We start from the raw sequence: 17338 nt of genomic DNA, 5'->3' as shown, positions 1-17338 counted from the left end.
GCTTCTACGAATTCTAAATGTATAAAGAATACAAAATGTACCTAATATATATATATACAAAATATCGAAAGTAAAATATACATATATTCTTGACTGTCCTTACTCTATTTAAAACAAGGATATAATTAAATAATCACATATGTCATTCGTATAAAGAATAGAAATTAATGATAATGATGAAAATCACTCGCAAAGCAACAAATATTCAAACCTTTTAGTTGTAACTACGCAAACTTCATAAACTTTAAACTCAGTTTTTGACGATATGTTACAATATTTAGAGGTTAAAAGGATCTCTATTTAACATTTGTTTGGTCTAGTTATGCTTCTGAAAATATCAACGTGTAGAAATCACGAAGCATGCTAGTTTTAACAGGACTATTACGCACGATAACGTTGACGCGATTACTGCAAGCCGGCTTTGACGCAAGCCCACCGTCAGGAAAAGCCGACTGACAAAAAAAAAATAGGATATTTGTGTCAACTGATTACATAACTATAGCAGACTTTGGATATTAATGTTAGCACGATATTTATTATTTGATATTCGATTCATAATATAGTATTTACAAGTCATAAGATATATTTAAAAATAGTAGATTATAATAGTTTAAATGTACATAGGAATATACGTACAAAGGAGAAAAATATATTATTACTATGTTATCAATAGACACTACTTTAGATGTATAAATTAGTAGCTCCATTAAAAATATACCCATAATCAATAAACCCATGTTTTAATCCGAGTATTTATATTTTATGTATTTCGTGTGATTATTATTGCACAACGAAATACCCGTATATTTAAATACATTTACGCAAGTAGCAATATATAAGAAACGAATATTTATATGATGTAATATAAGGTTGTAGATAATAGTAAAAAATATATCATTTCGGTTGAAAAAAGACTAATCAAGTAACCTGTTTTGCTATGAAGAAGACTAGTGTATGTACACCTTCTGACAACAAGCGTAAATGGTTCCTTTTTTTATCATAACTTACGTTGCTAGTATAGTTGATACCTTTTAGTAAGTTCTGAAATTGCTGGATATCTGTTCTGCCTTTCGCCACTTATACAGATCCAAATCGAAGTGTAATTCTGGCTTAACCATTTGTGTTTCAAACATTTGCATCATACTGTGGCTTACCAAAACAATATATACTATACAAAACATTTTGAAATTTCATTAGCACTGTAACAGTACACGACTATCGTCACTATATCGGTAAAATTTGAAACGAATCTGAAAATAAATATAGAATTTGCAAAATATTTATTGCAAAGATGACCAAAGTATTTGGACATTCAATTATTCACTACATTAATAAGCCACAATATGTAGTAACGAGAAGACCTTTGGTATCAATTGAATTTTTAAAACTAATATTCATGCCGTGTATTAACATTTTATTGTGAGTGACTGTTTACAAATATCAGTCCTGTAACTCCAATATACATTTTCTGATTGGTTTCAAATTTTATTATTATAATAACGATCATCGTGTCTCGTTACAGTGTTAATGAAATATCAAAAAGTTTCGTATAATGCACATAATGTATTGATAAAGGAATTCTATAGTAAGTGTTCGAATATTATCGTGAACCGTTGTGTATTTGTTTTACAAATTATTATACTTTCTTAAATATTCGGGAATTTTGTTATACGTTAATAATCACTTGAAATGAAATACGAATATGTTAATACACGTGTAGCTGTGTATTAAGAACACGGATATATTAATCATTTTATATACCCTATATAATATAATATAATATAATACAACATAATTTAATAACATTATACACAATCGTATTTACAATTCCCATATACGTAAAATAGAGTTCTCCAACAGAGAGGTACAACTGCTGTTTTTTAATATTTAATTCGCCATTAATTTATACACATTGGTAATATTCACATATTATTTACTTTGTTTAATTGAAGCTTTCGAATGCTCGAGAGCGGTTATCGATCATATGATCGAAAACACATACCAAAAGCAAAGCGTAGACTGAAGAAAGAAAATGCGATGGTGCGATCGTAGGTTTCCGTTACTTCGACGTGTGTCATTGACGAAATCTGTAGAATCCAGTTTCTTGGAGCCGCCAATTTCAGAAATAGCCCACTAGTCTTTCTATCTGAGGTTATATTGGATAAAGCTACCACTGCCACGTACACCTGATTGGAGATTGCAGAGGCTGCGAGGAACTGACCTTCTTATATAAGGTGTCTCCGCAATCGTGATACTACCGGGAAGAAGTGATTTTTCAGGAAAAGATAAGTCGAAGAAGTTGAGTAAAGTTCTTGAGAAAAATGTCTTTGAAAACCTAACACGATATACGTGTGTTGACTTTAAGTTTCAACTTGAAGGACTTCTGTTTACAGGATCGTAATAAATCAAGGGCGTATTTTAGAGTTGACAGGAATATCGAGGAATATCGTTTCCCTCTTCGAAAAACTAGAAAATGCAAGTAATAAGCTGCGACGACTTAGTACAATTTAACAATTTAGTTGGAATAACGCAACTGTGCATGCAATATCATGATCCATATTTCCTATATTATTAAAATTAATATTAAAAGGTAATAATCTTATGCTTTTATTTATTAAAAGAGCCTAATTGTATAGATCAACAGGACGTATGATAGTAATAACGGCAAGAAGAAGTAATAATTGGCCATGTTTCTGAGTACAAACACAATCAGAAACAAAGGTCGTCTAATTGAAACTTGCAAATGATATACAGGGGCTCGCAAAAGTATTCGCACATATTTCATAGGAAACATTTATGTGTATGTATTGTACGTGTTACATAAAACATTTTGAAACCTCACTAGCACCATAACGAATGCAATTGCAATAATTATATTAGCAGAACTCTGAAGATATATATATAAAAAGTAAAAAATTAAAATATAGTATGAATAGTCACTTTAAGCATACAAGAAGGACCTACTGAACTTTCTGTTTAAGTATTTTTATTCTCTTTCTAAAATATATATTTCTACTAAATATTTTGTAACTTTTATAGTTAAATAGATGTATTATATTAATTAACAATATACATTATTATTTTATCTATATATATATGTCGGGTTATGGTTGGAATTTTGGGCGCGTAACAACTCTTGACGTGAATTAACCATTGTTTTACACAACCGAGATTATATTTACACGTATACACAAGTCTACTACAAAGATTAACAAATAATAAGTCTAGCGAATAATAAGCTTAACAAATAATAAGTTAGTGGATAATAAGTTGAACGAATAATAAGTCTAACAAATAATAAGTCTAATGAATAATAAGTTTAACGAATAGTAAGTTCCATGAATAGTATGATTTACGAACAATAAGTTTAATGAATGCTATTAACAATATTTTTGAATTCAAACGAATCCACGGCCAACGAGATAACTCTTTACTAAGCGTAGACTGATCTTAAGCACAGAAATACGATGGTTGAAAACACGACGTGTCACTCTCCAAAGCAGTCGCAAGAATGCCAGCCTCGTCGAGATTTTTCTCGCTGTACGATTGCATTTGTTTTTCTATGCCCGTTTGGAAGCATCGAGAAGGTTTCAAACGCCGTTGCTAGGCAGACTCGTTGGAAGCATCGAGAAAGTTCCAAACGCCGTTGTTAGGCGGTTTCTGCCTGGAGTTTGATTAGTAATACAATGTATGACCCACTGTGTCACACGTGGCTAGGCCCGCTCCCGAGGCCGCATGCCGCCACAACCACATTTTTAGGAAAACCCATACAACCACTCCAGACCTCCGTTAGGCAAAACGTACATCCCGTGACCGTGGCATATATATACATCTCCGACATATATATATATATGTCGGAGATGAAAGGAAAGCCGAAGCCGTTCCTTGGAAATTTTGGGAACATCTTCTAGTACTCTAGCCTAGATTTTATCATAGCTGTAATTGTTCGAGATTTGTGATAGCGAGATTGGGTTCGAGGTGACAATTGGTCGCCGAACGTAACCACGGTCACGGGATGGACGTTTTGCCTAACGGAGGTCTGAAGTGGTTGTATGGGTTTTCCTAAAAATGTGGTTGTGGCGGCATGCGGCCTCGGGAGCGGGTCTAACCACGTGTGATGTTGCCTCGGAGGTGCTGATACAATGGGACATACATTGTATTAATACTCAAACTCCAGGCAGAAACTGCCTAGCAACGGCGTTTGGAACTTTCTCGATGCTTCCAAACGAGTATAGAAAAACAAATGCAAGCGTACAGCGAGAAAAATCATCACGAGGCTGGCATTCTTGCGATTGCCTTGGAGAGTGACACATCGAGCATTTTCAACAATCGTATTTCTGTGCCTAAGATCAGTTTACGCTTAGTAGAGAGTTATCCCGTTGACCGTGGATTCATTTCAACTCAAAAATAGTGTTAATAGCGTTCATTAAACTTATTATTCGTAAATCATACTATTCATTAATCTTACTGTTCGCTAAACTTATTATTCATTAGACTTATTATTTGTTCAACTTATTATTTCACTAACTTTATTATTCGTTAAGCTTATTATTCACTAGACTTATTATTTGTTAATCTTTGTAGTAGACTTGTATATACGTGTAAATATAATCTCGGCTGTGTAAAACAATGGCTAATTCACGTGAAGAGTTGTTACGCGCCCAAAATTCTAACCTTAACCCGACATATATATTGCAAAACATTTTGGAATCTCATTAACACTGTAGCGAAACACAACTGTAATTGCGATTAGTAAAATTTGAAATAGACATAGAAATATAATAGAAGTTACCAGATATTATTTATTCAATATTATACGAATAACCGATTATTTACTGTATTAATAAGCCACAATTTGTAGTGAGACGGTCGTTAGCACTAATTCTATGTTTAAGACTATTATTCATGCTGTATATTAATTTTTCACTCAGTGTATGTTCGCAATAAACGTCTTGTCACTTCCACATACATTTACTGAATGGCCTCAAATTTTAATATTATAGTCAGGATAGCCGTATTTCATTATAGTACTAAGGAAATTTTAAGAAGTTTCGTACATTGCACATCAAATATCCATGAAAAATTTTGTGCCAAGTGTTTCTATACTTTCGCGAGCCACTGTGCGTGTACAGGGCAAAATGATTTCTTTAGAAAACAGAGCAACATGTGCAAAAATTTTATTCTGCAATATTGCAATATTCCCGATTTATTTTTCACGAGGAATCGCTCTTTGCCCTGCTGTATCATTGTAGCCTATGATACCTCAATGTAGCTATATGTCTCAATTCTTTCGAGATTGTCTAAAATGATCCTGCCTTTTCTCGCGTGAAATGGAATGAGGTGATTTCCACCACCCCTATGTTACTGCGTAATACTTCTTGCTTGCACCTTTTGGTAGTTGTATCGACCATAGAAGCAACAAAAATATTCCGGAAACATGCATCTATTGAAAATGAAACACGTAAAAAAGAAGACGACAAATCTAAAGAACAATCTATACGATAAAATATACCATTGCCAGATCCAAAGACCGAGAACATATAAATTCCTATTTTCGTTGAATTTGAGCGAAGATTTTGACTTACTTTTTTTTTATCGGTATATATTCTATATTACATTTTATGGAAAATATAGCGAGGAAGCTAATTAATTAATGAGATACGAGCATAAAGTATAGATAATATCCAAAATTAAATGAGTTAATTTTGTATGCATATATGCTTTTTCATTTCTACTAAAAGTTTCCCATTAGAATCATTGTATTAGGTGATAGTTCTGTTCTTGTTTGTAGTCTACCCCTAAATTCATATATACATATGTATATTTATACGCATATTTCAAGTACTTTGGAAAAGAAATATGTAAGAGCGAGTGGCGGTTATACGTACATATGTGTAGGAAAAAATTGTTCACTTTGATAACATAATCCAAGACCATTGAAACCGATGAGGTCGCCCCTTTTCCCAACAATTACCAATTTTACAAATTCGCACGTCCGATGCTTTGTTGCAAGCTTGCCTCATTCGTAACATGTAAATGTACGAGTTCCTCAATTAATCCGGAAATCATAGTTATGCATTAAATTATGTATGATACACAGATACAGAATTAATTGCATTGCTTCGAAAAAGAATTTGTTTTAAATTCTTCATCGTCAGTCTCGATGACACGGAATTCATATAACGCGAAGCGTATCTCCTATGTAATAAGAAGTCCTATTGTATTTAAGGAGGTTTAAGTACTGACGTTGTGACTTGACCTGTATTTCGATGTGATCTCTGATCTCTTGCTTGAATAACTGTGAATCTGGATACGTAGCTGGTTATGATTTCTACTAGTTACTTGCCCATTTACAAAACACCAATCATTCGAGCTTTAAATTGATATTTAATAAATATTGAAATAATATAAATATTTAATAAATATATAACAAATATAAATATGTCACCAATTAGACACAACTAATCACCAAATCGCTTGCATAATTTAATATAACTGATTGATTTGGCTTTACTTCTGCCTATAGCGAATAAGAGATCGTAATCTCGGATATAATTCAAACTGTATGAACTGTATCAAGTTAATTGATTAATCATAAATGCCAATATGGTAACACGCACACAAGGGCTTCATAAAGGATTCATCGTTTAATCCTAATCCGACATAGCTGCTACATTGTTATTGCGGACATCGAATGTTTCATTTTGTAGCGATCAATCAAAGAGGCTAATGATAAGTGGATTTTTATGCATTTATGAGAAATTCGAAGACGTAAAGATCAACGCAATGTACACAGTCTGCGAAAATGCATAAAATATTTCAAGAAAAGTATTTATTGCGATATTTAGTAGATGAAGCCAATTTTTATTCAGATTCCATTTCGTTAGCTATATTCGTAAAAATATAAAAATGCATGAAAGCCCCTAGTCTAGTGATATAGTAAGAATAAAACGAATTAAATTATATTTACGCAGAAATTTAATCTTTCCCTCATGTTACACGTTGACTGCCACGGTGATCATCGGCGATCCATGGCGATCTATGCTAAATTTTGTAGAATTATTAAAATAAGATAAATTTTATGGACTAAAAAATTGTTAAGAGTGTGAATGATTTAGATAACGTAGACAAAAAAGAAGGGTGAGCAAATACAATATAATATCTTCTTCAAGCATTAAATGATATTCTTTCTCTTTCTTCTTTGGAGAAAATAAAATTTGCATGGCAGCAAAAGTTTGCAATCATTCGCTTACTCCTTCCAATGTTAGAAGCTTTTTAGAGCATACTTTAAGCGTTCTTAAAGCATTCGAACATTCGATTTTAGATCCGATAAGCAATCGTCAAATGGCGAAAGAATGCTTGTTTATACCTTCATTTTGCTAAATTTTACTAAAATAGGGAGAAGTATTTGCTTGCTTGGTCTAAAGTCTAAAGTGCTCCAAACGCACTTTAAAAGCAGAGCACTCTGAACTTTGACATATTCCTTCAGCAAAACATTTTGTTTCTTCAAAAATCACTTTGCCACGGTAAGCGGTTGCTTTCTTACGCTTATTCAAATCCTTATTCTATTGACGTTTATTGGACAATTCTGACTTTATAGTAAACATGATAAATGACCCAGATTCTCAAGGAACCGATGAATAGGTCAAAATTATATAATCATACAAATTAACGATTCAGAATACTGCTATAGGAAACTAATGCATTAGCAATTGCACGTATATTAATGTTTACAATCGTTTGCACTTAACGCCATGAAGCGTAGTGTTGTTATTAGGAATTAGTGTTGTTATTGAGAAAACGTTATTATTGTTGTGGTTAACATTGACGCGTTGAACATTTAGACATCCGGAAATGAGCCGTGTTCAAAAGGAAAAAAATCTCGACGTTTCGCTGAAATTCCAGTTATGTCTATCGAAGGCCGAAGATCGTATTGATACATGTTAGTGTTAGATGTGACAATCCGAGCCACGAAAGCCTAAAGATTTTTACAGTCCTTTGATTTACATATCACTGAGGAAGTTTTAGATGAGTTAGACGGAATTGGTAGAAGATTCGTAAGTTCATTTATGAAATATCAAAAAATGAGAAGTACAGTGAGAGATTTAATAATACAGCTATCAAAATGTATCAGCGATAGACAGAGGAAAACAGATACGAAAAAAATTTAATTGTATTATTTATAATTGATGAAGTGCGATTTTTATTATAATACAAAATATGCTATATATTATTTATATTATAATGTTTTAAATAAGATAATAATTACAGAGGCTCTAATGAATTTCTAATGACTTTTTGAGTGTACCTTGTTTTCTATAAGTGCCTTAATACTTGTGAATGCAAGTCTACATAAGACAATATCAACGATAAAAGAGTCGTCATTGGAATAATAAACGGATAGAAAAAAAGATCTCGTAATATTTTTGAATCAATTTTGAAGCAATTTATCACTATGCTAAATTATCCGAGCAGTATCTTCGGAATAAAGTTTCATTGTGTTTAATTAAATAAATTGATGTTCTTTAATTTCTGAAACATGTACGGCATTTCTTATCTTGTGGCATTCTTTATACTTGATTAATTATATCCAATGAGAATAAACTACATATGTATAGTATATTGAGGACTTGAGGATGAAACAAAATTCAAAAGGATAAAATTAGATATGATATAGTACCTATATTCTATATTTCTACAATTAATTTATTTTTTGTTGATGCTGTTACAATGGATAACTGTAATATTCCTTTTAAGGAGAACTGTAAAATCGTGCGTAAGAGTTCGGTCAAAGAATTTAACCAATCGTATTCGCTTCCGCGATTTTCGAGTAGAGAAGATGGATGCAATAGATCGACTAATAACAATTTTTTAAGCAATTTTAATTTTATGTTAAAGCTATTATGATTGTTTCCATGACTCGTAAATGGTTTGTGACAGCTTTAAGATATTTGGCGCTTTTTAAAACGATTTATGCGATGCAATGAGTGTTTATACGACTCTTACTGACCCTAGTCATTTCAAATTAAAAGTTCACATTAATATATTTATTAAACAGGAGAAACATTTGTTATCCTTCATCTTCTTCTACTATTTGAAATAATGAAATATTTGACAAACAAATTTGATCCTTTTATTTATTACATTTTTTCAAATAAAAAGTACTCAAACCCGGATGAAATCAGTATTTTTCCAGAGAGTTAAAATAAAATTTGGGTATTATCCAAATAATATATCTGAACAATGATTATTTGAATAATAGATATATTATCTTATTTGGTTAGTTGTTATTTTCAAATAATTGTGCGTTAGTTTATTTGAATATGAAGCAATTTTCCCTAGATTATTTCATCACTTGGCTATCAAATGAAATAATTATCTATTTTTAATTATATACTTGAATAAATTTTTAATTAAATACTTTTCTAAATATTTTCTAATCCTTTTATATATGAACATTTCGGACAGCATTACAAATACAGATTTGATTACAACGACTCACACAAATTATTTAATATTTAAACAATTTGAAGAAGTACAAATAGAAAGTAGGAAAATAGAAATGCTGCAAAACTATCGAAATATAAAGGACATTTTTGTTAAATGTAACATTATGCTACTGTGTGCGACTCGTGTAAGGCGATTCTACGTATAAGGATTTATTGCGACCAAGTAGAAGTTAGTTCGTTCAAATAAAATACGAAGAAATGCCACGACAATCTCTCATGTCAAGTTATTTATTACTTTATTTAAATGATTTAATTATCTCAAATAAGGAATTATTTGAAAGTGTTTTATTGAAATTTTACACAAAACAAAATTGCTTCTTCTATGTTATTTCTAAGATAGAAATAATAAATTGGTTGAAACTGTTCATAATAATTACTACTTTTTATTTTATTCCAAATAAAATACTTTTCACATAGATAATTTCCAAGAGTCGCAAGTACGTTGCAATAAAATTTGAGTAAAACTAAATGTTGCTAATATGTAATTGATTAATAAGATAATGAATTCTGATGTTGCTGCCATATAAAAAACAAAAAGTTGTAACTTATAATACCCTTCCCTTATAGTCTACAAGTAAAATATGTGGATTACCTGGAGTTGATTTTGTTCAATCGTAGTACAACTTTGTCTGTGTTGTTGAAATTTCGGTTGATACGGCTCCAACATTCTAATCTTGCCCCATCGATTGAAAAATAACGCAATCGCCGCAGCCCAAAGGAGAAGGACCAAAACAACAATCAAAACCTCTTCAGCTCTGACTATAACAGCGTTTGGTTCCGGAATGCCTGTTGCAACATTATATAGTATTACTTTTAAGTTTATCATTGTTTTTATATATTGTCTATTTAAACAGAATGTATTCAAGTTATAAATGTACAATGCGTTACGAAAGTATTCGAATATTTATCACAGAAAATTTGCATGAATATATTATGAAACTTTTTGAAATTTCGTTAGCATTCTGACGAGACACTGCCATCGTCACTATAATAGTAAAATTTCAAACCAATCTGAAGATGTATACAGAAATTACAAGACAACGTTTATTGCAAACACACGATTAGCGAATTTACGATTAATGGAGAATGAGAATACTTCGACTTCGCAACATATCGTGTTTTACTAGTATAACTAATAATACTAATATGACTGACTGTTCAAATACATTGTTAATCTTTGCGAAACATATGCTTCGAATAAATATTTTGTACATTATCCATTTTTAGGTTCATTTCGAATTTTACTAATGTAATCACGAGAATCATATCTCAATATACGTAATGCTAATAAAACATTTTGTGTAATATGTCGAGGGTGTAAAGAAAGTAGTGTGATTCTAAATATTTAGTCCGGTGGAGATTTGTTTAGAAAGTCTGTGCAAAAACAACTTGACATGGAAATTCAAGGTCAAATTCCTGGAAAAAATGTTAAAGTTTTAATAATTCTTAAACTGGCTTTATTCACTTTATTCACAATGTGTTTACATTGTGTAGTCAGATGCAAGAAATGTAGCATCTATCGATGCAGGTCAATAGACCAAATCGGATATCCTCTTTTCTTCTTTGTTTTTTCTTTGACATTTTCTTTCTTTCTTTTTCTCGCTATTTAAACAATCCCGAATTCGCATTTCTCGCTTAAGTCAAGTTTCTCCCCAAAGTTACGTTCTATGTAAGCTCGTTAGTAAATATACATGAGAAGGGCAATAATTAAGGGCTGTCTTTTTCTAGGAACACGGGATCGATTTCATCTTCAACATGGATTTAAACGTTACATTATTAATTCTTGATTACCAAAAAAACTTAATTAAATAAAAAAACTTTTTCCGAACGTAATTATTGTTTTATTACATTCCTTTGATCGTTCTTCCTTTAAATGAAATGGATAGATAAATATACATTTCGATATTCGCAATCGCACTCCACTATCACTCGCAACTAGAAGATGCTTATCACGCACACACACACACACACACACACGCCTTATACTATCTCTAAACACTAGTTCTTTTACTCATCGATTGTAAAGCAGTCTTTGTGTGTTGTCTTACTTGACTACTTATCTTATCTTCCATCATGTAAGACGTTGGAATCTGCCACATTTTTACAGTTTTTCCCAAATTTTCCTGTCGTATAAAGGTAAAACTTAAAAATGACACTTGTTTGCGCTCCGCCATGTGTTGGTAAATGCTACGTACACTATGGGTCAAGTCTATCTCATCTTGTTTCTCGTGAGGTAAATAGCCTCTTGACAATGTATCAGCTATTAACATATAAGTTGTAGTTTGTAAGTTTAAGTCTAAGTCGCTGTGACCTAGTCGAATCTATTTTTGCAATCCATTTCTTAAACACTGTAACTAACGGTTTATGTATGTTAGGATCTGTGTGAATTCTTACTTTCCGGGCGTAGACATCATAATGAAATTTTCTAGTTGCAAAGACTATGTAAAGTAGCTTCTTCTCTACCTGTGCTTAGTTTTTCTCTATCTCTGACAGACTTTTAGATGCGGATGCTATTTATTTTTCTGTAGCAAGCAACACTCTCTCTCAGTATTGTAATTTGTTTCTCGTCATTAGATGTTTGCAGTAAGGGAGATTTACTTACTTCCTCTTTTATATTATTAAACTCTGTCTGATGCATTGTCTTAGATAATTAACTGCGACTAATATACTTTGCAATTCTTTTTTATTATCTGCGATCTTAGGCGCTTTTGTCGCCTGTATTTTATCCTTAACGATGGTTATACTTTTCTTTGAAGATATATAACCTACATAAGCTACTACATCTTTTCTATATTGGACTTTTGTTTTATCGAATTTTATATTACTCCTTTGCCTGCTTCAATTACCTGTTGTAAACTTTTGTCATGTTCTTCTACAGCTGCGTCTACCATCATCAAAATATATTACGATACCAAGTATGTGACAAAATGTGCTTCTTTTTTCCTTGAAATACTTCTGGTGCACGGTTCAGCTCAAATAGAAGTCTATTGAATCTGTAGCAACCCATTGGCGTTGAAAAAGCACACATTTGACATTTTGGCTCTTTTCTGATAACTTAATTTGTCAAAACCCATTTTTGATACCAGGTATAGCACAATAATTTTTCCTAGTTAACTTTTCATCTACTGCTTCTGTTGTGGTTATTTCATAATATGGACGGTGTATTTCTTCATTTAGATTCTTAGAATCTCTTGTCAAATTTTCAAACTTTCATCTGATTTTTCCCTAATAATTAGATTGCTTACCTTGCTGCTTCCATTGTTGTATGCGCTTAGTACTTTTTCATTTTCTAGCTCTTTTAAATGCTGTCGAAGTTTATCTGTTGTAACTTTTGATACCTTTGCTGGTAGTTTTGAGATACGCTCTCTCTCTTGCGTTAAAATTATATCATAGGTCCGTGGAAATGCTCCTATGTCTATGAAAACGAGTTCGTTTTTTTTTTTAATAAATTGCTCTATATCACTGTTTCTTTCCTTTATGTTATGCACTGCATTTAGTATACCTAGCTGTTTGTATGTTTCTCTACTTTCTCTTTTGTTACTGTAAATTCTAATGTGTACTTATTTTTTTGCTATCTATCGTAAATGTAATCTGCCTGTCTTTTATTTGTATTTCTTCTAATCAGTCTTCTATTTTACATTATTTATGTTTAAACTGCTTATGGTAAAGTTACTTCCGCTGTCACTGCCCGCCTGACTTCTATCGTTTATCCTATTGTTTATATTCTATTGTTTATCTTTACTGTTGTCACGCTTGTTCTGCATGCCTGCGCGGGATGATTGTATTTTCCACATTTTCCACTTTTTCCCCATATACTGGACACTGCCGCGGCCATGTATCCCATTGCACCTGTTCTGTCACGAACTCGTGTCTCTAACCTGCTGCTTACTCGTTGCTCTCTAAAGCTTCCTCTTCCGTAACTGATTTCTTCCTCTCTTCTTCTTTTATTACATCTCTCATTTGTGCAGTGATTTTTTTGTATTGCGTATATCTTCTGCGAGTTACCTTCCTTTTTTTTACATTTCAATGTACTTAATTAAGGTTCCCAGTTTTAGACCCTGACATTTTAATACTGTCTGCCGTGTGATAAATTGTCTCTTATCATCGAGTTTATTAGCATGCCATAATTATAGTTATCTCTATCTTCTTTGGTTGAGTCACATAGTGTTGCAGTGACTATCCTTTTTCTCTTTCTTCGCTATTGAAGAGAAATCTCTCATACGCCTGGTTCCTTTGGAACTCAACGTAGTCCTAGAAAGCTTTTATTTTCTCAGGTTCTTCTTTGTCACCCCCTTCTAGGTTAAAGATTTCAAATACTTCCATTTGCTCACACTCTATTCGGTAGAGCAATGTTGCTGCCTGTATCGTTATGGCTTTTGTTCGCCTCTCTCTCTCACTATCCTGAATAAGTCAAAATCTCTTTCAAATTTTCCCCAGCTTTCTGCTATATTTCCTCCTTAGAGTAGTGTTTCAGGTTTATTTATACCATCCACGGCTACTTCTGTGACGAGTACACCCTCTTATTCCTTAATGGTCACTATGCTTTCTATGTTTTCTATTTTCGGATTAGGTGTGCCTTATTTCAGCTTTCCTTTGCTTTTTCCGGCAACAGTATTTATTTATTTTCTCTTCCTGTTCTATCCTTTTTATTTACTTTTTCCTTCTTATTATTTCTCTCTTCTTCTATATTACTACTATTACTACTATTTGTTTTCTTATTAGCACACGTTTATGCACGTATTTTTTTATACATTTATTATGTTGTAATTATTTTTCTGAAATACGTAAATTTCTATCTTTCACCGACCGCTCCATATTCCACCATGTCCTTTCGCTCCCTCTTTGTAGATGGATTGCAGAAATAAACGTAGATTTTGATATTTCCAGTTACACTCTTTATTACTCGTTCTAGACGCACGCTTCACGATCATTTCACTCGCAATTCATCACGCACGCACGCACGCATGAACACACCTACTACATTTACGACAAAGATATCCTATGGGTTAAGAGGAGTGGAACATCTTTCAAAGGTGTACAATCGCGTTACGATCCTCTTTATACCCTGTGCGTAAAAAGTTTCTACAAGTGTCTGAATATTTTTGTGATCATAGTGACGTAAAAATTTCCCAACTATATTCGAATACAACGTATACACAAGATCATCCACCGTTCCAAAACTTTTCTTCATAAGCTTTAAAACTTCTCTAAACATTATTAAGAAAATTATTAATTTCTTTTTTTTTCTATTTATTTATTTAAATTTTACAATTTGTCCAGTAGGACATTTGGTAAAATGTTATATCTTGGTGTTGTAATAATATAATATGTGGGTGGTTACCCCCAGCGGGGTACCATCTTCCTATTAAAAAATTATTAATGAGTCAGAAAACTCGGTAAAGTCTTAAAAATGTCGAATCTCACTTGCAAACTTATTTCTAAAACTCATGCATGACAAATAGAAGGGAAAATCTTCCAAAATTAGATATACTAGTGACAGTAGAAAGAGATATAGTAGCTCACGAAAGTATTCAAGCACCCTTTGAGAATAATTTTTTTAAAATTGAACCAAACGGCTTGTCTTTTTTTTTTTTTTGAGAAGTTAGAAAGATTAGTTTACTGGATGACGTGTAAGAAATTTTGAGAAAATTGCAATTGTTCGCGATTGCGAAAAAGATAGTAAAGGTAACTTTTTACAATGTTTCTATCTGACTGTTTAATGAAGATTTAAACAATATCAAATTTTACTAAATTTAAACAAAATTCTGATTCGATGTATATGACCATAGATTATTAAGAAAAGTAAAAGAAATGAAAAAAATAAAAGAGAAGCCAAGCGGTCAGTCATCTAAGTATCTAAGTAATTTTATTATTTCATATTGCTGATATTACGGACAAATATTTAAGAAACACGAATTCATGCGAAGATGAACAATATCTGTATGCGCGTATCCAAATGTACGCAATTGTATCTGGATGAAAAAACGAAAGAAAGGTGAGCGAAATTATAGAAAACATATGTCTTCTTCGATCTTGATGATTTTTAAATATGTCGTAAAGATCAACATTCTGGAATATCTTTCTCCTGTACATCCAACTATCTAAACTATCGATAAATATAGATAAAATATAGATAAAACTCGATACCACTAAAATGAATTCTGCCTATAGTTGTGCAACTGTGCCAGGGTGTGCATCAGGCTGCCGGCTGCTTACTTTCTGTTTACAAACGAGAATCGGGCGAATTTAAAGTCCCCGTGCACAATGCGAGGCTGCAAGAAACGTCTGTTACAACTTATAATTCAACTAAGAGCGAATATCATCAATGTATTGCGTTTAGGCTTGGGTTAGCTTCCTCAAATCCGGCCGACAACGTATTCGTGAAGTGATAACAAACTGTGTTGTTGTTTATTGCCTTTATGACCGGCCGCATCACGACGATCGGGTCTGAAGTGTCTCACCCAAACCCAAGGCCAATATATCGACGATATCCACTTTTAATTGAGTTATAACAAACATTTCTTACAGTCTCGCACGTTGTGTACGGCGCCTTTAAGCCTTGCTTGTCTGACCCTTGTTTATAAACAAAAGATGAGCAGCCAGCGATTGGCAATCAATAGTGACACATGCGTTTTCACAGATGCACAACTATAGGCAAAAATACATTGTAGCTTTTTGTAAATATGTCGGAAACTATGCGAGACCGGTCGTATGTCTGAACAAAATTTATTTGAAATAATGCCCTTGAGCAGATATTAAAAAATCATAAGAAGCGGAGAGGTTGAGTTGGATCTGTACATTTAGCAAAATATTTCCTACAAATTAAGCGAGTCTTAGTGCTGTGCGTGGAATATATTTGATAAAAGGTACATAGAATCGATATGCACAAGTGCGATCACTTAATTTTTCATATTTTCAAAAATACAGTTAAAGTGTTTGAGACTACGCATGTTGATATATTGCCTCTAGCCATAACAAAGGACAATATGGCTATCGGAAGCCATATTGTCGTTATATATTGTCGTTATATCAACGTTACTTCAGTTTTTATGTTATAATCGTATAGACATGCCTCGGAGAAATATTTATCCGAGATCAAAGAAAATTATGGTTTTACAACCTGAGAGAAGGAAATGGAAAAAAGGTCGTAAGGCGACGTCAGTTTGCCTTACAGCGAGCTCATAGTGAGTATACAACGCGCGAAAAGAAACAATGTGTGTCATTTTGGTGTATAAACAGAAGAATTTGCTTTATCTGTGTACTTTCGACCTCAAAATGTTACCAAAAAATGATTTTTTATGATTTTCGTCAGCAGACCATATTACCCTTACTTTTGTACAAGTTCCAAAAATGACTCATTTTCATAAAATATGTGAAACTCAATTGTTTTTCTTTTGCTTTCGCCTTTCATCACAGGTACCATTTTTAGTTTACGAATATGTTACGAAAGAATTTGGAGCGATTTAACTTAGGAATCAGATTTTAGGCAGAAATATAGAACTGGAAACCATGCTACTACCCTTCTTTTCTAATAAATTAATCTCTTAGAAACGGCTGAATTTTGCACGGGACTGTTCCTCTGTATGGCAGAGTTTGACGCGAATTACGCGTAAACGATATAGCACTGCATTCCTGTTCTCTACGCAAACACATTGGAATGAAGTTTTTGATAACTAAATTGTAATTTTTCTTAAAAATATGATGCATATACTTTAACTTTAATAATTTACTTTAATAATTAATAATGCAATTGAGTATGATATATTTTAAAGCACGGTACGACACGTAGACCTACGTTACAATTTTCACATCCATAGCGCATTAGTGTC

The 17338-nt window shown here is 32.5% G+C and overlaps 1 protein-coding gene across 1 annotated transcript in view; it reads right to left on the bottom strand.

Moving 5' to 3' along the window:
- The window catches only part of LOC138185451 (uncharacterized), a 54377-nt gene that overhangs the window by 11127 nt on the left and 25912 nt on the right, over positions 1-17338 (bottom strand). The window contains exon 3 of the mRNA XM_069124432.1: positions 10102-10295. Coding sequence (XP_068980533.1) covers positions 10102-10295 — 194 coding nt within the window. The remainder of the gene's footprint in view (positions 1-10101; positions 10296-17338) is intronic.

Source organism: Bombus flavifrons, chromosome 12 (genome assembly GCF_040668555.2).
Source record: "Bombus flavifrons isolate JBK064 chromosome 12, iyBomFlav1_principal, whole genome shotgun sequence".
In the NCBI taxonomy this organism is placed as follows: domain Eukaryota; kingdom Metazoa; phylum Arthropoda; class Insecta; order Hymenoptera; family Apidae; genus Bombus; species Bombus flavifrons.
The sequence above is the reverse complement of the archived record's forward strand: the minus strand, read 5'-3'. Positions and strand labels throughout refer to the sequence as shown.